Here is a 27,672-nt window from a genome sequence, read left to right on the forward strand (position 1 = left end):
AACGAGCTTATGATATTGTTGACTGACTACTCTCTTTGAGATTCTGAAGTTATAGTGCTTAAAATACAGGGAGTGAAAAGCACTATAAAACTTGTACAGAAACCCGACAGTAGTTGAAGGACCTGAAACAGGGGCAATAGCTGACAAGGGAATGAGACAGGGTTGTATCACATCCTACATGTTATTCAATCTGTACTTGTAGTAACGGAAATGAAGAGAAATTTGGAAAAGGAATTAAAGTCCAGGGAGAAGAAATAAAGTTGGCCTCTTTTATTGAAATTCTTTCAAAAAAGCTAAAGAACTTGAAACATCCATGAACAGAATGAATGGATAGTGTCCAGTGTCTTGAAAAGGCATTATAATATGAAAATAAAAAAGTTAAATAAGGCTACAAGGCTAATGAAGTACAGTAAAATTAATAACACCACACTAAGAGAATAAGATTAACAAATGAGACAGTAAAAGTAGTAGATGATTTCTACTATTTGAATAGCAAAATAACTGATAATGGCTTAAGTAAAGAGCATCCACAACACAGATTGTCAATACTAAAATGTGTTTCTGAGGAAGATAAATACCTTAAAAATTAACATAATTGTAAATTTTAAGTGCCAGGACAACCTTTTCAGAAGGTATCTCACTGAAGGGAAGCCTTACTTGAAGCAAAATGTGGACAAAGAACGATGCAGACACAAGGGACATAGAAGCTTCTGAAATGTGTTACAGATGAATGCTGTAGATTATATGGATAGATAGAGTAGCTAATAAAGAGATACTACATCAAATTATGGAGAAAATAGCTTTATGGCACAGCATGACTATATGAATGAACACAATAATAGGACATATCCTGAGGCATCAAGTAGTAATTTGGTAATAGATTGAAGTATGGGGTTGAAATCTGCAAAGGAAGACCAAGTCTTCACTACTGCAGGCAAGTTCAAGTGGATGTAGGTTGTATTAGTTATGCAGAGGTGAACAGACTTGCACAGGATAGAGTGGTATAGAGAGCTGCATCAAATCAGCCTTCAAACTGAAGACAGTAGCATTAACAACAACTAAATTTAGTGACCATGTATGTCTAAAGAGAGATAGGAAAACTGCAGTAGTTGAAGTTCAAGGGCAATGTGCATGTTAAAATCTGAAGAACAGTATGTTCTTGCTGAGCAGCCTGGGCTGGAATGACCAAATATCAGAGAGGCAATTGAAATCACAAAAGACAAGACAATATGAGTCATGAAGATAATGTGGCACTTCACTACTGTAAATGACAAATGTTGAAGACCCCAAAATATTGCCATGGATATGTTTTAACAATGCCATGTATCACACCCATGGGTACAAAGGACCCATTCTGATGCATCTGCATCTACATCTACATCTACATGATTACTCTGCAATTCACATTTAAGTGCTTGGCAGAGGATTCATCGAACCACAGTCATACTATCTCTCCACCATTCCACTCCCGAACAGTGCACAGGAAAAACGAACACCTAAACCTTTCTGTTCAAACTCTGATTTCCCTTATTTTATTTTGATGATAATTCTTACCTATGTAGGTTGGGCTCAACAAAATATTTTCGCATTCGGAAGAGAAAGTTGGTGACTGAAATTTCGTAAATATATCTCGCCGCAACGAAAAACGTCTTTGCTTTAATGACTTCCATCCCAACTCGCATATCATATCTGCCACACTCTCTCCCCTATTACGTGATAAAACAAAACGAGCTGCCCTTATTTGCACCCTTTCGATGTCCTCCGTCAATCCCACCTGGTAAGGATCCCACACCACGCAGCAATATTCTAACAGAGGACGAACGAGTGTAGTGTACGCCGTCTCTTTAGTGGACTTGTTGCATCTTCTAAGTGTCCTGCCAATGAAACGCAACCTTTGGCTTGCCTTCCCCACAATATTATCTATGTGGTCTTTCCAACTGAAGTTGTTCGTAATTTTAACACCCAGGTACTTAGTTGAATTGACAGCCTTGAGAATTGTACTATTTATCAAGTAATCGAATTCCAACGGATTTCTTTTGGAACTCATATGGATCACCTCACACTTTTCGTTATTTAGCATCAACTGCCACCTGCCACACCATACAGCAATCTTTTCTAAATCGCTTTGCAACTGATACTGGTCTTCAGATGACCTTACTAGACGGTAAATTACAGCATCATCTGCGAACAACCTAGTAGAACTGCTCAGATTGTCACCCAGGTCATTTATATAGATCAGGAACAGCAGAGGTCCCAGGATGCTTCCCTGGGAAACACCTGATATCACTTCAGTTTTACTCGATGATTTGCCATCTATTACTATGAACTGCGACCTTCCTGACAGGAAATGATGAATCCAGTCGCACAACTGAGATGATTCCCCATAGGCCCGCAGCTTGATTAGAAGTCACTTGTGAGGAACGGTGTCAAAAGCTTTACGGAAATCTAGAAATATGGAATCAACTTGAGATCCCCTGTCGATAGCGGCCATTACTTTGTGTGAATAAAGAGCTAACTGCGTTGCACAAGAACGATGTTTTCTGAAACCATACTGATTACGTATCAGTAGGTCATTCCCTTCGAGGTGATTCATAATGTTTGAATACAATATATGCTCCAAAACCCTACTGCAAACCGACATCAATGATATATGTCTGTAGTTCGATGGATTACTCCTACTACCCTTCTTAAACACTGGCGCGACCTGCACAATTTTCCAGTCTGTAGGTACAGATCTATCGGTGAGCAAGTGGTTGTATATGATTGCTAAGTAGGGAGCTATTGTATCAGCGTAATCTGAAAGGAACCTAATCAGTATACGATCTGGACCTGAAGACTTGCCCGCATCAAGCGATTTGAGTCGCTTCGCAACCCCTAAGGCATCTACTTCTAAGAAACTCATGCTAGCAGCTGTTCATGTTTCAAATTCTGGAATATTCCATTCGTCTTCCCTGGTGAAGGAATTTCAGAAAACTGCGTTCAATAACTCCGCTTTAGCAGCACAGTCGTCGGTAACAGTACCATTGGTACTGTGCAGCGAAGGTATTGACTGCGTCTTGCCGCTTGTGTACTTTACATACGACCAGAATTTCTTCGGATTTTCTACCAAATTTCAAGACAATGTTTCGTTGTGGAACCTATTAAAGGTATCTCGCATTGAAGTCCATCCCAAATTTCGCGCATCTGTAAATTTTAGCCAATCTTCGGGATTTCGCGTTCTTCTGAACTTCGCATGCTTTTTCCGTTGCTTCTGCAACAGCGTTCGGACCTGTTTTGTGTACGATGGGGGATCAGTTCCATCTCTTACCAATTTATGAGGTATGAATCTCTCAATTGCTGTTGCTACTATATCTTTGAATGTGAGCCACATCTCGTCTACATTTGCATAGTCAGTTCGGAAGGAATGGAGATTGTCTCTTAGGAAGGCTTCTAGTGACACTTTATCTGCTGTTTAAAAAAAATAATTTTGCGTTTGTTTCTGGTGGATTTGGAAGAAACGGTATTGAGCCTAGCTATAATGACCTTGTGATCACTAATCCCTGTATCAGTCATCATGCTCTCTATTAGCTCTGGATTGTTTGTGGCTAAGAGGTCAAGTGTGTTTTCGCAACCATTTACAATTCGCGTGGGTTTGTGAACTAACTGCTCAAAATAATTTTCAGAGAAAGCATTTAGGACAATCACGGAAGATGTTTTCTGCCTACCACCGGTTTTGAACAAGTATTTTCACCAACGTATCGAGGGAAGGTTGAAATCCCCACCAACTATAACCGTATGAGTGGGGTATTTATTTGTTACGAGACTCAAATTTTCTCTGAACTGTTCAGCAACTATATCATCGGAGACTGAGGGTCCGTAGAAGGAGCCAATTATTAACTTAGTTCAGCTGTTAAGTATAACCTCCACCCATACCAATTCGCACAGAGTATCTACTTCGACTTCAATACAAGATAAACCACGACTGACAGACACAAACACTCCACCACCAATTCTGCCTAATGTATCTTTCCTGAACACTGTCTGAGACTTTGTAAAAATTTCTGCAGAACTTATTTCAGGCTTTAGCCAGCTTTCTGTACCTATAACGATTTCAGCTTCTGTGCTTTCTATCAGCGCTTGAAGCTCAGGGACTTTCCCAGCACAACTACAACAATTTACAACTACAATTCCGACTGTTCCTTGATCCCAGCACGTCCTGTATTTGCCATGCACCATTTGAGATTGCAGCCCACCTCGTACTTTCCCAAGGCCTTCTAACCTAAAAACCGCCCAGTCCATGTAGCCGCCAGCTGAGTGTAGTGAACTCCTGACCTATTCAGCGGAACCCGAAACCCCTCCACCCTATGGCGCAAGTCAAGGAATCTGCAGCCAACACGGTCGCAAAACTGTCTGAGCCTCTGATTCAGACCCTCCACCCGGCTCTGCACCAAAGGTCCACAGTCAGTTCTGTCAACGATGCTGTAGATGGTAAGCTCTGCCTTCATCTCGTAAGCAAGACCGGCAGCCTTCACCAAATCAGATAGCCGCTGGAATCCAGAGAGAATTTCCTCAGATCCAAAGCGACACACGTCATTAGTGCCGACATGTGCCACCACCTGCAGCTGGCTGCACCCTGTGCTCTTCATGGCATCCGGGAGGACCCTTTACACATCAGGAATGACTCCACCCGGAATGCACAAGGAGTGCGAGGTTAAAGAGGACATGAAGTGACAACCAAATTGTGTATTGTGGAACAAATAAGTTTTCTGGAATGTTGTTATGTTCAGTTTTTTTGTTTTAGTCAAGTGGCCATTAAGAGTTGAAGACAAAGTCATTGGATGTAGAAAGTGGTCAGTGAGGCATTGATGGCAGCACATCTAAACAACATTCACATTGAATATCACAACATGGTATATCCTCAGATAACTGAAATGGTACAGTCCTTTCCTGCAAATCCAGCTCAGTAACCCATTTGAGTAGATAGCGTTTAACCTATATGAAATTCCCATTGCTTTAATAAGTTGCACTTTTTGCTGTAAATTTCAACTAACATGTCAGTTTAAATTCACAAACAGATGTAGTATTAACACAGTTTCACAGTAATCATCATAAGTTAGATTCTTTTTGTTATTATCTTTTAATGGTGCCTTAGTGCACCGGTATTCACTGATGTCTAAGATATAGTCAAACACCACTTATAGTAATTATAGTTATTATAACTGTTTCAAGAAAAAAACACAATTATACACTCAGTTTCAAACTATTTGAGACTTACATCACAATATAATGACGATTCATCAGTACCATCATTGCAGTCCTCAACCTGGTCACACAGGAATTTTACGTTAATACATTCTTTACTCTCCAAACATTGCCACATATTTTCAGAGCACATTAGACCAGGTACACGACACACAACTCCTGCTTCCTGGAACCACAAAATTAAATGATTAGCGTATATAAAATATGCAAATGGAGGTAGAATTATTTAAACATATTAAATTGTTTAATTACATCATAGAAACTGAAGTTTGTTCTTGGTTGAATTTTATCAGAATTAAACAAAGGAAGAACCAGGATGGAATGGTACAATATTATGAAAAGGAAAGTTGCTGTTCACCATATAGCAGAGATGCTGAGTCGCAGATAGGCACAACAAAAAGACTGTCACAAACAAAGCTTTTGGCAAGTAAGGCATTTGTCAACAACAGATGACACACACACACACACACACACACACACACACACACACACACACACACACACAGGCAAACGCAACTCACATGACTCCTGTCTCAGGCAAGTGAAACCACACTCCAAGCAGCAGCACCTGTGCATTGTGGGAGTGGTGACAGGGTGGGGGTAAGGAGGAGGCTGGGGCTGGGAGGGGGAGGGAGAGTATAGTAGGGGTGGCAGATAGTGAAGTGCTGCAGGCTAGATGGAGGGCAGGGGAGTGTTGGGGAGGGGCGGCGGGAATACATCTACATCTACGTCCATACTCCGCAAGCCACCTGACGGTGTGTGGCGGAGGGTACCTTCAGTACCTCTATCGGTTCTCCCTTCTATTCCAGTCTCGTATTGTTCGTGGAAAGAAGGACTGTCGGTATGCCTCTGTGTGGGCTCTAATCTCTCTGGTTTTATCCTCATGGTCTCTTCGCGAGATATACGTAGGAGGGAGCAATATACTGCTTGACTCTTCGGTGAAGGTATGTTCTCGAAACTTCAATAAAAGCCCGTACCGAGCTACTGAGCGTCTCTCCTGCAGAGTCTTCCACTGGAGTTTATCTATCATCTCCGTAACGCTTTCGCGATTACTAAATGATCCTGTAACGAAGCGCGCTGCTCTCCGTTGGATCTTCTCTATCTCTTCTATCAACCCTATCTGGTACGGATCCCACACTGCTGAGCAGTATTCAAGCAGTGGGCGAACAAGCGTACTGTAACCTACTTCCTTTGTTTTCGGATTGCATTTCCTTAGGATTCTTCCAATGAATCTCAGTCTGGCATCTGCTTTACCGACGATCAACATTATATGATCATTCCATTTTAAATCACTCCTAATGCGTACTCCCAGATAATTTATGGTATTAACTGCTTCCAGTTGCTGACCTGCTATTTTGTAGCTAAATGATAAAGGATCTATCTTTCTGTATATTCGCAGCACATTACACTTGTCTACATTGAGATTCAATTGCCATTCCCTGCACCATGCGTCAATTTGCTGCAATAGCAGAAAAAGAGAGATATAAAAAGACTGTGTGTGTTGGTGGAATGATGGCTGTGTACTGCTGGAATGGGAACAGGGAAGGGGATGGATGGGTGAGGACAGTGACTAACAAAGGTTAAGGCCAGGAGGATTATGGGAACTCAGGATATATTGCAGGGAAAGTTCCCACCTGTGCAATTCAGAGAAGCTGTTGTTGGTGTGAAGGATCCATATGGCACAGGCTATGAAGCATGGATGTCATGTTTGGCAGCATGCTCAGAAACAGGATGGTCCACTTGTTTCTTGGCCACAGTTTGTTGGTGGCCATTCATGTGCACAGACAGCTTGTTGGTTGTCATGCACACATAGAATGCAGCACAGTGGTTGCAGCTTAGTTTGTAAATCACATGACTGGTTTCACGGGTAGACCTGCCTTTGATGGGGCAGGTGATGTTTGTGACTGGACTGGAGCAGGTGGTGGTGAGAGGATGTATGGGATAGATCTTGCATCTAGGTCTATTACAAGGGTATGAGCCATGAGGTAAGGAGTTGGAAGCAGAGGTCATGTAAGGATGGATATTGTGTAGGTTTGGAGGACAGCGGAATATCACTGTTGGAGGGGTGGGAAGGGTAGTGGGCAGCAAATTTCTCATTTCAGGGCATGATGAGAGGTATTCGAAGCCCTGGAGGAGAATGTAATTGAGTTGCTCCAGTTGTGGATGGTACTGAGTTATGAGGAGAATGCTCCTCTGCGGCCGGACAGTGGGACTCTCGGATGTGGTGAGGGACTGGAAAGATAAGGCATGGGAGATTTGGTTTTGTACAAGGTTCAGAGGATAATTCTGGCCTGTGAAGGCTTCACTGAATATACTGAGGGTCACACTTGCACAGGTGGGAATTTTTCCTGCAATACATCCTAAGTTTCCACAACTCTCCTGGCTTCAACCTTCATTAGTCACTGTCCTCGTCCATCCAAACCCCTTCCCTGTTCACATTACAGCACTACACAGCCGCCATTCCACCATCACACACAGGCCCCTATCATTCTATCCCTCCCTCTCCCACCCCTGCTTCCTCCTTACCCCCACCCAGTTGTCACTCCCATCATCCACCAGTGCTGCTGCTCGCAGTGTGGTTTCAGTTGCCTGAGACTGCAGTCATGTGAGTGAGTTGCGTTTGTGTGTGTGTGTGTGTGTGTGTGTGTGTGTGTGTGTGTGTGTGTGTGTGTGTTTTGTCGTCTATTGTTGATGAAGGCCTTACTGGCTGAAAGCTTTATTTGTGACAGTCTTTTTGTTGTGCCTATCTGTGTCTCAGCATCTCTGCTATATGATTTATAACAATTAAGGTTATTATTACATTTAATATAATAACAAGAAATCCTGGGCAGAATACAAACAGTGAAATGGATAAAGAAAGGCATTCACTATGTAGTGGAGAGCAATTGATAAGCTCATAGTGGAAGTTGTACACTGCATCCCAGCTTTCAGATACATCTTCTCCTCAGAGTGTTTGCAGCGCCCCCCCCCCCCTCCCCCCTCCCCACCCTCCACACACACACACACACACACACACACACACACACACACACACACAGAGAGAGAGAGAGAGAGAGAGAGAGATAAATCTTAGATTCTTAAATGAAGAATGTATGTTCAAAAGCTGAGCTTGATTGTTCATATTTTTTATGCATTTTATCAGTTGGTTTAGAGCTGGTTTAGATTTTCACTATAAAGTGACTGGCTGTCTCTTCCCATGCCTTCATTTGTTAAGATGACACTATTTTTGGTTGTTATAAGACAAAATGTTAAAAGTATATATCTATAATAGATGTTCAAGAAGTCAACCTAAATTAAAAATAAACGAATGGCTTGGAAAGTTGTTTATTTGTGTGATGTGAGAACAATGACTTTTTACAACAGTGGAAATAATTAACTTGATGGAACATCACAAATTGATTGTTTAAATGTGCCTTTTAAGAGCAGGCTTTTAAATATAGAGGCCACCAGCATTACTAATCTTAAAAAGTGCTTAGATATGGCATGAATGCAACTGAATTACTGTGGAAACAGATGTAGGTATGGAATAGAAAGTAAATCTGGAACACTGCTGATTATTATTTTTCTGCATTTAATAAAGTGGTAATGAATGGCTTTAAGTGAATAAAGTGATTCTTTTATACAAAAGGGGCACCACGCATAACCCATAAATTTGTAGACCCATCAATATAACAAGAGGCCACCAGCATTACTAATCTTAAAAAGCGCTTAGATATGGCATGAATGCAACTGAATTACTGTGGAAACAGATGTAGGTATGGAATAGAAAGTAAATCTGGAACACTGTTGATTATTATTTTTCTGCATTTAATAAAGTGGTAATGAATGGCTTTAAGTGAATAAAGTGATTCTTTTATACAAAAGGGGCACCACGCACAACCCATAAATTTGTAGACCCATCATTATAACATCAGTACTATGAAAGATTGTAGAGACAGCCATAAAACACAGGCTGTTACATTTGTAAATAGGAAACAATGCCCAACATTTTTTCTTCAACATAGGTCAAGACAGGAACTGAAAATTTTGTGAGGCATGTAATGACAGGAGGAAATGACAAAAAAGAAATTTGCTAGATTCTTCCTAGATCTCTCCAAAACTATTGATTGTGCATGTCATGATACTATTTGCATAATCTTCATCAATAGTCCCTGAGATGAAAGTAGATGACTTTATAGAATTTTTTGTGGGGAACAGTGTGTGGAAATGTGTATAAAATGGAAAAGAAAATTATATAATATATCTACTCCTAATTTCAACCAGTTAAACATGGTTTGTCTTAAGCGTCAGTACTGGGTCCATTGTTTTTCCACTTGCCGTGAACAAAGAAAATGCAAACCATTATGTTAATAAATAGTACAAAAATAAGGTACATACAGGTTACAGGTGCATGCTAGTAGATGTGCCCAAACTGAAGACATCAGTCTTAAACTGGGGAACAAAAATCTATATGACACAAGCAGTTACAAGTTCTTTGGTGTGGTCATTGACATTAAGCTATGAAAGATAGCTATAAGGTGTATTGCAAAATGACAGTCAAGGGAATCCTACAGAGAAAAACTCAAAATCTTCAAAATGAAGATGAGTGTTTAACATCCCGTCAACTGTGCAGTCATTAGAGGCAGAACACAAACTTGGCATACAGAAGATAGGGGTAGGAGAGCAGTCATACCCCTTTCAAATGAACCATCCTGGCATTTGCCTGGAGTGATTTACGAAAATCATGGAAAATCTAAATCTGGATGGCTGGATGGAATTAGAAGCACCATCTTCCCAAATGCAAGTCCAGTGTTCTAACCACTGTACTACCTCACTCAGTCAAAATCTTGACATTTCCATCACTTTGTATGTGAAGCAAATTTGAATTTGAAAGAACACAATGATGTATCCATGAACAAAGATTTGTATGCCTATTACACTACAAGCAGTAATAATTATCAACTGTACAAGTAAACAACTGAAACTAATGAATAAGGACCTTGTAGAAGCAGGATGCATTTTTGCTCCTATATGACATAAAGAATATAAAAGTTGTATCACCAACTAAACACAAACTAAATGTTGCCTGATTGCGGCTTGTTACTACAGTATATCAGAATACTTGCACAAATAACAATGCAACTAAATACAAGCTGTATTTTACTTATGGGTATAATTGTGTCTACAGTGAAAATGTAGTGATAAAAGTGAAAATTTATCTCTCACAGTTATATTATGTTGTCTGATCTAGTTTGTGTTTTTTGTGATTTAAAAAGTCATTGTTAGTATGCAGATATAAAAGAGAAACTGGTACCATTCATTGTGTGAAAGTAATTACAAGAACATTTCAGTACAAGGGTAAAGTTGTCATTAAGATGAACTGAGAGTCAACCTCGGATCGTCCGCGTGGCAGCCATCTACACTGACCACTCAGCTATGGAGGCAGACATGGTATATTACACTCTATACGTATGTGCACTTTTATTTGCGTATATATTTTGTGTTTTTGTTTCATAAGTAGTAAGTATCTGTGTGTGTATGTATGTACACTGGTGTCCAAAACTTAAAGACGAAAATAACTTTTGCACAGCATGTATCTGCTGAATAACATAACATGATGAAACTTGGACCATACATAGAATGAACTGCTGCAGTATAGCACAAAAAATAGCTGAAATATGCACTGAGACAAACAGAAATGACACTGTTCATTATGGTCCCCTGAACATCACAGTAGTTAGGACAGGGGTCATAACAGGGTGTGGAATCACCACAGACAGTAATGCATTCCCATGCTGACCAGGTTGGTGAGGAGTTCTTGTAGTAGGGCATTCCATTCTTCCACCAGTGTAGATGACAACTGCTGGATGGCTGTTGATGCTTGTGGACAGACTGCAATATGTTGCCCCAATGTATCCCACATGTGCTCGGTGAGATTTAACTCAGGGTAACAGGAAATCCAGTCATTCATCGAATATCCTCTCATTCTGAGACTCCTCCACCTGTGCTGTTCCATGTGGTCACACAGTGTCATCCATCCTCCACCTGTGCTGTTCCATGTGGTCACACAGTGTCATCCATAAAAATGAAGTCAGAGCCAAATGCACTGCTGAAAACACACACACAGGGAAAGTGTACAAGGTCACAAAAACATTAACCAGTGAGTGTAATGCGTTCAAAGTTTTGGAGATCAGTACACACATGTAACATTCTGCCTTCCCACATGATAACATCTGGACAACCAATATCATCATGTTCAACAAAGCTGCATGTATCCTCATAAGGCAAGAGATGGGAAAACGTAATAAACCCAGTAACATTGCTGAACATGGTTGTTTTGGTTATCCAGGTGTTATGGTGCGAGGAGGCATAATGTTTCATGGGCATACTGATCTCCGAATCCTTAAATATGGCACACTCACCTGTCAACATTATTGTGACACTGTACTTCGCCACATGTGTCTTTTCAGGGTTTCATTTGGCCCCGACTTCATTTTTATGAATGGCAATGCACAATTGCATGGAACAGTGCACGTGGAGGATCTCTTGGAATGAGAGGATATTCAGCATATGGATTGGCTTGCCCATTCCCCAAACTTAAATACCACTCAGCTTGTGTGGGGCTGTGACAAGACGTACTGAAGCATGTCCACATGCGCTAATGATCGTTCAGCAGTTGTCAACCACACTGGGACAGGAATGGAGTGCCTTACCAGAAGAACCCTTTACCAACCTTGTGGCCAGCATGGGAGCACAACACAGAGCATGCATTTGCATCCATGGTGACCACATACCCTATTAAAAACCATCTCCCACCTTTTGTAATGTCCATAGATCCATCATGAATCACAGTGACTTCAGTATGATTATTGTCTTTGAATAAAAATGTCATTTCTTCATGTCTGTTTCATATTTCTTTCAGTTAGCTCTTCTGATACATTATAGCAGTTTTTTCTACACTGAAGTGCCAAACAAACTGGTATAGGCATGTGTATTCAAATACAGAGATATGTAAACAGGTAGAATACAGTGCTGCAGTCAGCAACATCTATATAAGACAACAAGTGTCTGGCACAGTTAGATCATTTACTGCTGCTGTAGCAGGTTATCAAGATTTAAGTGAGTTTGAATGTGGTGTTATCATTGGCACATGAGTGATGGGAAACAGCATCTCAGAGATAGCAATGAAGTGGGGATTTCCCCGTACCATAATTTAACAAGTGCTCCATGAATATCAGGACTCCAGTTAACATCAAATCTCCGACATTGCTGCAGCCGGGCAAAAATCCTGTAAGAACAGGACCAATGACAACTGAAGAGAATTGTTCAATGTGACAGAAGTGCAACACTTCAACAAATTGCTACAGATTTCAAAGTTGGGCCACCAACAAGTGTCAATGTGTGAACTATTCTACATCTACATCTACATTTATACTCCGCAAGCCACCCAACGGTGTGTGGCGGAGGGCACTTTACGTGCCACTGTCATTACCTCCCTTTCCTGTTCCAGTCGCGTATGGTTCGCGGGAAGAACGACTGTCTGAAAGCCTCCATGCGCGCTCTAATCTCTCTAATTTTACATTCATGATCTCCTCGGGAGGTATAAGTAGGGGGAAGCAATATATTCGATACCTCATCCAGAAACGCACCCTCTCGAAACCTGGTGAGCAAGCTACACCGCGATGCAGTGCGCCTCTCTTGCAGTCTGCCACTTGAGTTTATTAAACATCTCCGTAACGCTATCACGGTTACCAAATAACCCTGTGACGAAACGCGCCGCTCTTCTTTGGATCTTCTCTATCTCCTCCGTCAAACCGATCTGGTACGGATCCCACACTGATGAGCAATACTCAAGTATAGGTCGAACGAGTGTCTTGTAAGCCACCTCCTTTGTTGATGGACTACATTTTCTAAGCACTCTCCCAATGAATCTCAACCTGGTACCCGCCTTACCAACAATTAATTTTATATGATCATTCCACTTCAAATCGTTCCGCACGCATACTCCCAGATATTTTACAGAAGTAACTGCTACCAGTGTTTGTTCCGCTATCATATAATCATACAATAAAGGATCCTTCTTTCTATGTATTCGCAATACATTACATTTGTCTATGTTAAGGGTCAGTTGCCACTCCCTGCACCAAGTGCCTATCCGCTGCAGATCTTCCTGCATTTCGCTACAATTTTCTAATGTTGCAACTTCTCTGTATACTACAGCATCATCCGTGAAAAGCCGCATGGAACTTCCGACATTATCTACTAGGTCATTTATATATATTGTGAAAAGCAATGGTCCCATAACACTCCCCTGTGGCACGCCAGAGGTTACTTTAACGTCTGTAGACGTCTCTCCATTGATAACAACATGCTGTGTTCTGTTTGCTAAAAACTCTTCAATCCAGCCAAACAGCTGGTCTGATATTCCGTAGGCTCTTACTTTGTTTATCAGGCGACAGTGCGGAACTGTATCGAACGCCTTCCGGAAGTCAAGAAAAATAGCATCTACCTGGGAGCCTGTATCTAAAATTTTCTGGGTCTCATGAACAAATAAAGCGAGTTGGGTCTCACACGATCGCTGTTTCCGGAATCCATGTTGATTCCTACATAGTAGATTCTGGGTTTCCAAAAACGACATGATACTCGAGCAAAAAACATGTTCTAAAATTCTACAACAGATCGACGTCAGAGATATAGGTCTATAGTTTTGCGCATCTGCTCGACGACCCTTCTTGAAGACTGGGACTATCTGTGCTCTTTTCCAATCATTTGGAACCCTCCGTTCCTCTAGAGACTTGCGGTACATGGCTGTTAGAAGGGGGGCAAGTTCGTTCGCGTACTCTGTGTAGAATCGAATTGGTATCCCGTCAGGTCCAGTGGACTTTCCTCTATTGAGTGATTCCAGTTGCTTTTCTATTCCTTGGATACTTATTTCGATGTCAGCCATTTTTTCGGTTGTGGGAGGATTTAGGGAAGGAACTGCAGTGCGGTCTTCCTCTGTGAAACAGCTTTGGAAAAAGGTGTTTAGTATTTCAGCTTTACGCGTGTCATCCTCTGTTTCAATGCCATCATCATCCCGTAGTGTCTGGATATGCTGTTTCGAGCCACTTACTGATTTAACGTAAGACCAGAACTTCCTAGGATTTTCTGTCAAGTCGGTACATAGAATTTTACTTTCGAATTCACTGAACGCTTCACGCATAGCCCTCCTTACGCTAACTTTGACATCATTTAGCTTCTGTTTGTCTGAGAGGTTTTGGCTGCGTTTAAAATTGGAGTGGAGCTCTCTTTGCTTTCGCAGTAGTTTCCTATCTTTGTTGTTGTACCACGGTGGGTTTTTCCCGTCCCTCACAGTTTTACTCGGCACGTACCTGTCTAAAATGCATTTTATGATTGCCTTGAGCTTTTTCCATAAACACTCAACATTGTCAGTGTCGGAACAGAAATTTTCGTTTTGATCTGTTAGGTAGTCTGAAATCTCCCTTCTATTACTCTTGCTAAACAGATAAACCTTCCTCCCTTTTTTATATTCCTATTAACTTCCATATTCAGGGATGCTGCAACGGCCTTATGATCACTGATTCCCTGTTCTGTACATACAGAGTCGAAAAGTTCGGGTCTGTTTGTTATCAGTAGGTCCAGGATGTTATCTCCACGAGTCGGTTCTCTGTTTAATTGCTCGAGGTAATTTTCGGATAGTGCACTCAGTATAATGTCACTCGATGCTCTGTCCCTACCACCCGTCCTAAACATCTGAGTGTCCCAGTCTATATCTGGTAAATTGAAATCTCCACCTAAGACTATAACATGCTGAGAAAATTTAAGTGAAATGTATTCCAAATTTTCTCTCAGTTGTTCTGCCACTAATGCTGCTGAGTTGGGAGGTCGGTAAAAGGAGCCAATTATTAACATAGTTCGGTTGTTGAGTGTAACCTCCACCCATAATAATTCACAGGAACTATCCACTTCTACTTCACTACAGGATAAACTACTACTAACAGCGACGAACACTCCACCACCGGTTGCATGCAATCTATCCTTTCTAAACACTGTCTGTACCTTTGTAAAAATTTCGGCAGAATTTATCTCTGGCTTAAGCCAGCGTTCTGTACCTATAACAATTTCAGCTTTGGTGCTTTCTATCAGCGCTTGAAGTTCTGGTACTTTACCAACGCAGCTTCGACAGTTGACAATTACAATACCGATTGCTGCTTGGTCCCCGCATGTCCTGACTTTGCCCCACACCCGTTCAGGCTGTTGCCCTTTCTGTACTTGCCCAAGGCCATCTAACCTAAAAAACCGCCCAGCGCACGCCACACAACCCCTGCTACCCGTGTAGCCGCTTGTTGCGTGTAGTGGACTCCTGACCTATCCAGCGGAACCCGAAACCCCACCACCCTATGGCGCAAGTCGAGGAATCTGCAGCCCACACGGTCGCAGAACCGTCTCAGCCTCTGATTCAGACCTTCCACTCGGCTCTGTACCAAAGGTCCGCAGTCAGTCCTGTCGACGATGCTGCAAATGGTGAGCTCTGCTTTCATCCCGCTAGCAAGACTGGCAGTCTTCACCAAATCAGATAGCCGCCGGAAGCCAGAGAGGATTTCCTCCGATCCATAGTGACACACATCATTGGTGCCGACATGAGCGACCACCTGCAGATGGGTGCACCCTGTACCCTTCATGGCATCCAGAAGGACCCTTTCCACATCTGGAATGACTCCCCCCGGTATGCACACGGAGTGCACATTGGTTTTCTTCCCCTCTCTTGCTGCCATTTCCCTAAGGGGCCCATTACGCGCCTGACGTTGGAGCTCCCAACTACCAGTAAGCCCACCCTCTGCGACTGCTCGGATCTTGCAGACTGAGGGGCAACCTCTGGAACAGGACAAGCAGCCATGTCAGGCTGAAGATCAGTATCAGCCTGAGACAGAGCCTGAAACCGGTTCGTCAGACAAACTGGAGAGGCTTTCCGTTCAGCCCTCCGGAATGTCTTTCGCCCCCTGCCACACCTTGAGACGACCTCCCACTCTACCACAGGTGAGGGATCAGCCTCAATGCGGGCAGTATCCCAGGCAACCACAGTCGTAGTCCAATCAGGGGATGCGTGGGACGAGCTGGCCGTCCCCGACAAACCCCCATCCGGACCCCCACAGTGATTCCCATTGGCAACAGCTTCAAGCTGTGTGACCGAAGCCAACACTGCCTGAAGCTGGGAGTGAAGGGATGCCAACTCAGCCTGCACCCGAACACAGCAGTTGCAGTCCCTATCCATGCTAAAAACTGTTTTGCAAAGAACGTCTGAACTAATCTACAGAGAGCGCAAACAAATTGACAAAATTTAAACGGTTATTAAAATACAAGATTGCCTAGTAAATGCAGTAATGCTGCTACTTGCGCACTGCTGACACTGCTCGGCGGCGGAAGGAGACTACGCGATTTTACACTATTCAGGTACTAAAACGCGATGCTACACTCTCAAATACTATAATACGCCCGAAATTTATGAATTAAACATTGCAAGTACCAAAAACACGCAAAGAAATTAAGAATTAAACTATGTAACAAATGAGTGAGCTAGGAGTATACGACTTGCTGCTGCAGCTGCTTATCCAACGGCGGCAGGGAGCACACTGACTGTGACCAACTGACACTGGCCGTTCAAAACAAAAACAGAAGACAAACGACTATGCGAATTTACACTATTCAGGTACTAAAACGCGATGCTACACTCTCAAATACCATAATACGCCCGAAATTTATGAATTAAACAATGCAAGTACCAAAAACACGCAAAGAAATTAAGAATTAAACTATGTAACAAATGAGTGAGCTAGGAGTATACGACTTGCTGCTGCAGCTGCTTATCAAACGGCGGCAGGGAGCACACTATTCAACAATCATCGATATGGGTCTTTCAGAATCAAAGGCGCACGCATGTAGCCTTGATGACTTCATGACACAAAGCTTTAAGCTTTGCCTGGGTCCGTCACCACTGCCGTCAGACTGTTGATGATTGGAAACATGTTGTCTGGTCAGACAAGTCTCGTTTAAAATCGTGTTGCGCAGATGGATGTGTACGGGTATGGAGAAAAACTTCATGAATCTGTGGACCTTGCATGTCAGCAGGGGACTGTTCAAGCTCATCGAGGATCTATAATGGTGTGTGGCGTGTGCAGTTGGAGTACCCCTGATTTATCTAGATATGACTCTGACAGGTGACATGAACATAAGCATCCTGTTTCATCACCTGCATCCATTCGTGTCCATTGTGGATTCCGATGGATGTGGGCAATTCCAGCAGGACAGTGCAACACCCCACAAGCCCAGAATTGCTACAGAGTGGCTCCAGGACCACTCTTCTGAGTTTAAACACTTCTGATGGCCTCCAAACTCACCAGACATGAGCATTATTGAGCATATCCGAGATGCCTTGCAATGTGCTGTTCAGAAGATATCTCCATATTGTGTCAATTCCCTCCGGCACTACTTCAGACATTAGTTGAGTCCATGCATGTCATGTTGTGGCACTTCTGCATGTTAGTGGGGGCCCTACATGATATTGGACAGGTGTACGACTTACTTTGACTCTTCACTGTATGTATGGTCCAGGTTTCATTCAGCTATCTTATTTGGCAGTTACACATCATGTGAAGGTTACTTTTGGCCTTAAATTTTGCGCACCATATCCATGTTAAATTGACATGCCTGATATCACGATGTAAGGACAAATAAATTAAACTAAATAATGGAAGGACTAAGCACAGTACAGAGAGATGTTGGGTGATCAAGAGGCACATACAGAAGACTTTTACCATTGCTAAACTTTAGAGGAGTGTCCTTCTTCAGAACTAACTAGTACTATAAATGAACACACACTCATAGTCTTACACACACATGCACCTCTGTGGCTACATTTCCCCAGTTGATAACATTGTACCAGCGCTGCAGCTCGGCAGTCTGAGAGGGTGTTTCAATAAGAGTGCTTGAGAGGAGAAATAAGGTGAGAAGAAGAAGGAAGGATTGAGGGAAGGTTGGCTGATGGCTGGAGAGAGAAGGAGCATGAGTACAGGATGGGAATGTAAGGTATGTGAGCTCACTCTTGTGCATGAGGAGCTACGTGTATGGCGATAATGTGGACTGGAAGGATATGACACAATGGTGGAAAGTAGGCTGTAGAGATGAAGGTGTGAGTGTAGAATGAATGGCATGGGTGGCACTGAGACAGGGTCTTAAGAACACAATTCAGTAAATCTCAGATGTGGTGAACCAGCACACTTTTTAAACTTCCTGGCAGATTAAAACTGTATGCCGGACCAAGACTCAAACTCGGGACCTTTGTCTTTCACGGGCAAGTTCTCTACCAACTGAGCTACTCAAGCATGACTCACGCCCCATCCTCGCAGCTTTAATTTTGCCAGTACCTTGTCTCCTACCTTCCAAACCTCACAGAAGCCCCTAGGCTGTGGCTAAGCCATGTCTCTGCTATATCCTTTCTTCCAGGAGTGCTAGTTCTGCAAGGTTCACAGGAGAGCTTCTGTGACATCTGGAAGGTAGGAGACAAGGTACTGGCAGAATTAAAGCTGTGATGACAGGGCGTGAGTCGTTATTGGATAGTTCAGTTGGTAGAGCACTTGCCTGTGAAAGGCAAAGGTCCCATGTCGAGTCTCAGTCCAGCACATTGTTTTAATCTTCCAGGAAGTTTCATATCTGCGCACAAACCGCTGCAGAGTGAAAATCTCATTCCAGCACATTTTTGCTTATCTCAGGGAGCCTCACACCCAGCGTAAAAGGCACCAATCACGTCTCACAAAGTGTAAAATCTATTCCCACCCTACCCAATTTGAATCCTTCATTGTCACATCAATGTGACTTTTTTCTACCTGAATACCCATGTAGCCACCCACATCTTGAGCATACCTCTACTGATCCTCACCTGAAAGTACCCAAAAACACATCATTCATTGACACATTAATAAACTTCATTCTTACTTATTCCTGCTCCCCTTTTCATCTTCAACTAGATGAGGGAAATGGCCATGAGAACTTGGATGGTCCAGCTGTATGCCAAACTTTTAATATGGCTCTTGGCTACAGCTTAACTCCTTTACCCAACTGAAATTCACCTGGTCATCTTCTTAATCTCCACTTTTATTAACTCTGCCATCCAAACTTTGTTACCTGTGAATCAAACATAACATATCTCCAGCTCAACAGGTACCATTCCTTTCGCATTAAACACTCCCTTCCATACATCCTTCTTATCCTTTCTACAGTTGCAACCATTCAAACTGTAAAATCCAATCCACCTCTAACACCTACTTCAACCTCACCACTAGCAAATCAAATGACATTTAAGGCAGGCAACATGTGAAACTAATCACACCCACTGCATGGGTTTCTACGTAAGGATGACTATTACCAAACTGGCAGACTGCATGCTTGAATGTGTGCAGAAAAAATGTCCACTTTTGTGATGTCTTGAACACAATGTCTGAGCATTCTGTACATTACCTGAGAGACACAAGTGCTTGCTATACTGTTCAAGCCTACCGGTCCTGCAATCCATTAATAGTTGCCCTGAGGGCTGGAGATGGGAAGTAGCTCTCCAATGTACCCTCTCCCACTACCAACCACCTGCCCTTAATCCCCTTTATATTAAACTGCCCTTGTCCCTATTTTGCTAATGGTGTTTGTTAGAATTTTTTGTTTTATTATTTTATTTAATTAAGTATTCTTGCCCCTCCCTTTTTTGTATGAGAGATACCCCTCTTCATGTTATTTTTGCCAACTTCCCCTTTTCTTCTATCTTTTTATTCTTCCTCCGTGGAGAAAGAAAATATCGCTCTGAAGGCTAAAAGTGCCAGGCTACATTTTAGGTGCTTCTTTCAGAAGTATTTGGTGGTTACATCTCAAGGTAATAGAAATTATCTCATGCTTTGCAGTTAATATTTAGTCAGCAATAAACACACAATTAACACAAATTTCATTCCTCTCTTTTTGAATGTGTAACCTCCTTTACATATCTTAATCCCTATTCTAGTAAATACCAAGGTAAAATTGGTTTGATGGACCTGCACTCAAAAAATTGCTGTGATGTATTTATATGTCAGTTTCCCTGTGCATTACCCAGTAGTATATGAGTAAGTGAAAGAAGATCATCTACTTACTTATATACAGAAACTTACCTCTTCAGATCCACAGTCATGTACACCCCATCCATTGAAATAACATTCAGTGAGAGAAGATTCATTGCCAATACACTGCAGTTCATCCATGAGAAAAGTACCATTCATATTGCTTTTACCATAAAATGAGTGTAGGCGGACATCAATAGCTCCAAGACTGAAACCCAGTTCCTTACAAATCACAGTAGCTTCTTCGATGCCAAACTGATCATCACATATCACACCCCATTTACCAAATACTGCAAACAAACATGGTTACAAATTAATCCAAGAAGCAGAGAGTCCTCCAGTTTACCACTAGAAATAGAAGACTTTAACAAATTTAAAATTGCAGCAGCATTCAAATTGAGTGCAGCAACAGAACTATGCTTATTTCTATTTTAGCACATATTTAATTTTAAAAAACAAAGAAACTGTTTTCGAGAAGAACATTCAAACTGTAAATGTGCATCATTTTTATTTCTAGTCATCGTTTTTATTTGTGAGTGGATCTATTATGGGATATTAAAACAACAGAAAATAAAATCTTTTTATATTGTAATCATGTGGCCTGACACACAAACAATGCTCTGCTTCAAGATTACATTTGTTTTACATTTTTTATGTGCAACTTCTCCACATGTCATATTTTCTAGCTCTTGCAATTTGATGCTCTGCCCTGCCACCTAATTTTATTACTTTGTGGCTCACCTTTATTATTTGAACCATTGCTGATTACAGGTAATATGTTTTCAAACATAATTTTCATTTGTCTTAGTTCTCTCCTGAGATGCTCCAGAAACTGTGTTTGTTTGGTAACATTCCCTGAAACCTCTGTGTAAAGAATCCATGTATTTAGTTTGGTGAAGTCCAGTGTACTGTAAAGCTGAAAGAGCTGTTCATCAATGCTGCTTCCACTGAACATTTTCTAGTCTTCTGGAAGACATATAGTGTATTCCCAATTACTATAACTAAATGGAGCATACTTAGAATGAGAACAATTTTATTTTATTTTGTTTTTGCTTTGATAAAGTGACAAAGTCGTGTCTCCATGCTTTATCACAGTACTTTACTATAGAAAACAATGGAAAATCCATGGTGGAATGTAATAGTATTATGAAAAGGAAAGTTGCTACTCACCATATAGCAGATATGCAAAGTCGCAGATAGGCACAACAAAAAGACTTTCACACATAAGCTTTCAGTCAACAAGGTCTTTGTCATAAATGGAGTGGCACTGGGTGGGGAGAAGGGGGAGGCTGGGGGTGGGGAGGGGGAGGGATGTAGAGAAGGGGTGGGGAGCACGTGAAGTGCTGCAGGGGGCATGCATGGACAGGGTGGAGAGAGGATAGGGCAGCTATGTACAGTTGGGAGGTTAGGCAGAGAGCAAGAGAGAAGAGGGGGGGGGGGGGGTAGTGGAAAAAAGAAATAGAAAGACTGGGTGCATTGGTGGAATGACAGCTATGTACTGCTGCAATGGGAACAGGGAAGGGGCTGGATGGGTGAGGACAACAACTAATGAAAGCTGAGGACAGGAGGGTTACGGAAAAGTAGGACATATTGCAGGGAGAGTTCCCACCTGTGCAATTCAGAAAAGCTGGTGTTGGTAGGAAGGACACATGTGGTACAAGCTGTGAAGCAGTCATTGAAATGAAAGATATCATGTTGGGCAGTGCGCTCAGCGACAGGGTGCTCCACTTGTTTCTTGGTGACAGTTTTTCAGTGGCTATTCATGCGGACAGACAGCTTGTTTGTTGTCATGCCCACGTAGAATGCACCACAGTGATTGCAGCTTAGCTTGTAGATCACATGAATGGTTTCACAGGTAGCTCTGCCTTTGATGGGATAGTGGTGTTTGTAACCAGACTGGAGTAGTGGTGGTAGGGGGATGTATGGGACAGGTCTTGCATCTAGGTCTACTACAGGGGTATGAGCCATGAGGTAAGGAGTTGAGAGCAGAGGTTTTGTAGGGATGGACAAGTATATTGTGTAGGTTTGGTGTATGGTGGAATGCCACTGTGGGAGGGGTGGGAAGGATACTGGACAGGGCATTTCTCATTTCAGGGCAAGATGAGAGGTAGTCAAAATCCTGGAGGAGAATGTAATTCAGCTGCTCCAGTCGTGGGTGGTACTGAGGTACGAAGGTAATGCCCCTCCATGGCCAGATGTTGAGACTTTGGGAGGTGATGTGAGACTGGAAAGATAAGGCACAGGAGATCTGATTTTGTACAAGGCTGGGAGGATAATTACGGTCTGTGAAGGCTTCAGTGAGACCCTCGACATATTTTGAGAGGGACCACTCATCACTGCATATGCGATGACCATGCATGGCTAGGTTGTATGGAAGGGACTTCTTGGTATGGAATGGGCAGCAGCTGTCGAAGTGGAGGTATTGCTGGTGGTTAGTAGGTTTGATATGGACAGAACTATTGATGTAGCCATCCTTGAGGTGGACGTCTACATCTAAGAAGGTGACTTATTGGGTTGAGTAGGACCAGGTGAGGCAAATGGGGAAGAAGCTATTGAGGTTCTGGAATAAAGTGGATAGCATGTCCTCGCCCTTGATCCAGATCGCAAATATGTCAACAATGAATCTGACACAGGTGAATGGTTTAGGATTCTGTGTGTTTAGGAATGATTCCTCTAGATTGCCCATGAATAGCTTAGCATAGGATAGTGTCACATGGGTGCTCTTAGACATAGCCCAGGTTGGTTTTTAAGTAATGCCTTCAAAGGAGAAGTAATTGCGGGTGAGGATGTAGTTGGTCATGGCAACTAGGTGGGAGGTTGTTGGTTTGGGATCCATTGGGCATTGGGAAAGGTAGTTTTCAGTAATGGTAAAGGGAGGTGCCATTAATAGTGATGAGCAGGGCACTGAGTGGTAAAGTCACAGGAGCCGTGGAGAGTCGATGGGGAAATGGGTGGTATAGTTTATATAGCAGGGTAGATACATCCACCTACAAACCTTGCCAGTGACTCCATCCCAACAATCCAAAAGGATCTCCAGTCACTCCTCAAATCCTTAGGCCCATCCAGAACCCCTCCCCAGAGTCCATCTCTTTGCTCGCCCCTACAACTCCCCGCACTCCTACCTTCTAGATGCTAAAGTCCATACACCCAACCACCCTGGACGCCCCATTTTGACTGGTTACTGTGCCCCCCCCCCCACTGAGAGAATCTCTCCTCTCATAGACCAACACATTCAATCTATTACCTCCTATATTTAAAAAACTAATCATTTCCTCCACCAACTCTCCACAGTTCCCGTCCCTTTACCAAATGGTGCCCTGCTGGTCTTCAATCATGCCACCTCCCTTTACACAACCATCCATAGTGCCCATGGCCTTACCATTATTGAACACTACCTCTCCCAATGCCAGATGGATTCTAAAGTAACGACATCCTTCCTAGATGCCATGACCAACTATATCCTCACCCGCAATTACTTCTCCTTTGAAGGCATTACCTAAAAACAAATCTGGGATATGGCAATGGGCACCCCCACAGTACCATCCTATGTCAACCTATTCATGGGCTATCTAGGGGAATCTTTCCTAACCACACAGCATCCTAAACCCCTCACCTGGATCAGATTCATTGATGACATATTTGTGATCTGGATCGAGGGTGAGGACACCCTATCCACATTCCTCCAGAACCTCAACAGTTTCTCCCCCATTTGCTTCACCTGGTCCTACTCAACCCAAAATGCAACCTTCCTAGATGTCGACGTACACCTCAGAGATGGCTACATCAGTACTTCTGTCCATATCAAACCCACTAACCACCAGCAATAACCCCACTTTGACAGCTACTACCCGTCCCGTACCAAGAAGTCCCTTCCATACAGCCTAGCCACCTGTGGTCATAGCATCGGCAGTGATGAGCAGTCCCTCTCGAAATATATCAAGGGTCTCACTGAAGTCTTCACAGACCATATTTATCCTCCCAGCCTTGTACAAAAACAAATATCCCATGCATTATCTTTCCAGGCTCCCACCACCTCCCAAAGTCTTGCCATCCAGCCACAAAGGAGTGTCCCCCTCATAACTCAGTACCAACCAGGACTGGAACAACTGAACTACATTCTCCACCATGGTTTCAACTACCTCTCGTCATGCCTTTGTATCATACAGGCTTTTGTTTGTTTTGGTTAGTGTAGCACGGTGTTGGAAAGACTGTCCGTGACAGAGCACCTCATATTCCTTTTGCTGATAAGCCAAGTACACCATTCGTTTGTCACATATTTTTATGAGTTTCAAAAAGGAGCATCTTCAGTAATGGATAGGAACTGTGATTACTGTGTACAGGTGCGAGCTGAGTTGATGACCCTTCATTCACAGCTCCAGCCTGTGTTGGCTTCCATCACACAGCTGGAGGCTGCTGCCAAGGGACAAAACTGTGGAGGCTCAGACGTGGGTATGTGAGGGACGTTGAGCACGTCCCACATGTCTCCTAATCGGTCCACTGCTGTGGCCGCCCCGGGTACTGCCTGCACTGAAGCTGACCGCTCACCCGTGTGTGGGAGATCATTCCAAAGCCTGGCAGGCAGCAAAAGAGTTTACGAGGGGCCAATCGTAAGGCCTCCCCAGTTCATTTGACGAACAGGTTTCGAGCATTATCTGTAGCTGATGAAGTCTCTTAAGTCGGATACAGTCATCCACCCATTTCCAGAGGAAACTTCTTGGCCTGCAAGGTCTGCGCATTCACAGACAGTGGGTTTGCTGATAGTTGGGAGCTCCAACATTTCACGCCTAACAGGGCCCCTTATGAACATGACTGTCAAGGAGGTGAAGGAAACCAGCGTGCATTCTGTGTGCTTGCCGGCGGGGGAGTCATTCTGGATGTGGAAAGGGTGCTTCCGGATGCCATGAAGAGGTCATGATACAGCCAACTGTAGGTGGTGGCTCATGTCAGCAACAATGACCTGTGTCACTTTGGATTGGAGGAGATTCCGGAGGAGATTCTCTCTGGTTTCGGGCGGCTAGTGGAAATGGTAAAGACTGTCAGTCTTGCTTGTGAGATTAAGCTCACAATCTGTAGCATTGTTGATAGAACCAACTGTGGTCCTTTGGTGCAGAGCTGAGTGGATGGTCTAAATCAGAGGCACAGGCAGTTCTGTGACTGTGTAGGCTTGCGATTCCTTGACTTGTGCCATCGGCTGGAGGGTTTCCAGGTTCTGCTTAATAGGTCAGGAGTGGCTACATGGGTAGTGGGGGGCTGTGTGGGAGGGACTGGGTGGTTTTTCAGGTTAGAGGGTTTCAGGAAACCACGAAAAGGGCATCCACCTAACAGGAGGCAGATAAAACACACTAAGGTAGTTGTAGAAATGATCGGTATTGTAGTTGTAAATTGTCATAGCTGTGTTGGAAAAAGAATCAGAGCTCCAAGCCCTAATGGAAAGCACTTGAAGCTCAAATAGTTAGATGATGATGATGTTTGGTTTGTGGGGCACTCAACTGCACAGTTATCAGTGCTCGTACAAATTCCCAAACTCTTTCTCAGCCCAATCTCGCCGCTTACATGAATGATGATGAAATGATGAGGACAACACAAACACCAAGTCATCTCAAGGCAGGTGAAAATCCCTGACCCCGCTGTCAAATAGTCAGAGGTGTAGAAAGCTGGCCAAAGCCAGAAATAAGTTCACCTGAAATTTTTCCAAATGATCTAACAGTGTTCAGAAAGGATCGATTAAATACAGTATATATTGCTGTCAGAAGTAGTTTACCCTTTAGCGAAACTGAAGTAAATAGTTGTGGAATAGGATGGGTAGAAGTTATACTTGACAATCAGACTAAACTATTAATTGGATCATTTTACCAACCCCCCAACTCAGAAGATATAGTTGCTGAACAGTTCAAAGGAAACTTGAGTCTCATTTCAAGTAGGTATCTCACTCATGCAATTATAGTTGGTGGTGACTTCAATCTACCATCTGTAATCTTACCCTCCCACACATCACTATTAAAATTCTCTGTCTTTGCACAAATTTTGAAATCTTCAAGAGGCGTAAGATATACAAAAGAAAATCTTTTTACTTATCTTCATTATCTTCTTGTTGTTTGCTCCAAGTCTAGTGTCTAGGGCAAATTCTTGAGGCTTTAATTTTTATAACGTTGTGGGTTCTTGTTGAATAACTGATGAAGATTTGCCTGTTGTTATGAATGTCTTTCTATTTTATCCCATTCTTTTATATCACACCGACTTTACAATTCCACTTCAGAACATGAATTCACATTGTTGTTGAAAAGATTAGAAATTTGTCTACTTCCATCAGAGGCATGCCCACTACACCTAACATATGGTACTCACAATATTCCAAAGAGTTTACAAAGCAAGTAGTTTACAAACTTTCTCAACCAAAGAAGAATCTTCACTAAAATATATCATTATTTAATAAATGAGTTCAGAAATAAATTTTATAACTAATGTTAGATTCTACAATAAATAATATGAACTTTAAGTATGCCAGAAATTTCGTAATTTCAAATATTTTTAAAAGAAGAGCAATTTTAACTGTTAGTACATATCGACTGTAACATGTTAATTTCTTTTTATACATTTTAGCCTGAAATATAATACTTCATATACAAAATCATATGAAGTTCATTCAGTTAAACAGCCGAGAATGTTCACCTATACCAGATTCGAGAGTATATGAGGTATCGGTTATTTACATAAAAGAAAAGGGTAATGTTGGAGGAGGGTGACCCATTACACCTTGATATGCTGGAAAAATTATACATTTAAAGCCAGCGGCAGGCATAAAATGTCATCCAAAATTGTATTGAGTACTTTCTCAGAAAATTATTTTGAACAATTAGTTCATAAGCCCACTCAAAGCATAAATGGTTGGGAAAGCATATTTGTTCTCTTGGCAATAAATAATCCTGGACAAATAGGAAGTATCATGATGACTACAGGGATTAGCAACTACAAGGCAGTTGCTGCTAAGCTGAATACTGTAACACTTACAACCATAAAAAAGAAATGCAAACTATATCTATTTAAAAAAGCTGACAAAAATGCTCTTAACGCCTTTTTAAGAGACTCCTTCTGATCTGATCATGTAAGCATAGAAAATATGTGGAATGATTTCAAAGAGATAGTATTGATGGCAGTTTACAGATATATACCACATAAATTAATAAGTGATGGTACTGATCCCCCACGGTACAGAAAACGAGTTGGATCACTGTTGTAGTAGCAACAAAAGAAGCATGCCAAATTTAAAAGAATGCAAAATCCCCAAGACTGGAAAAATTTTGCAGAAGATCAAAATATA

At 42.4% G+C, this 27,672-nt stretch overlaps 1 protein-coding gene across 4 annotated transcripts in view; it reads right to left on the reverse strand.

The window, feature by feature from the left end:
• Positions 1-27,672, reverse strand: part of LOC124716918 (serine protease svh-1-like) — a 470,384-nt gene that overhangs the window by 129,496 nt on the left and 313,216 nt on the right. For all 4 annotated transcript variants that reach the window (XM_047243502.1, XM_047243517.1, XM_047243493.1 and 1 more), the window contains 2 exons: positions 20,406-20,644; positions 5,255-5,407 (listed from right to left, as the gene is read on the reverse strand). In XM_047243502.1, coding sequence (XP_047099458.1) covers positions 5,255-5,407; positions 20,406-20,644 — 392 coding nt within the window. The remainder of the gene's footprint in view (positions 1-5,254; positions 5,408-20,405; positions 20,645-27,672) is intronic.

The sequence above is a fragment of the Schistocerca piceifrons genome, chromosome 1 (assembly GCF_021461385.2).
Source record: "Schistocerca piceifrons isolate TAMUIC-IGC-003096 chromosome 1, iqSchPice1.1, whole genome shotgun sequence".
Classification (NCBI taxonomy): Eukaryota; Metazoa; Arthropoda; class Insecta; order Orthoptera; family Acrididae; genus Schistocerca; species Schistocerca piceifrons.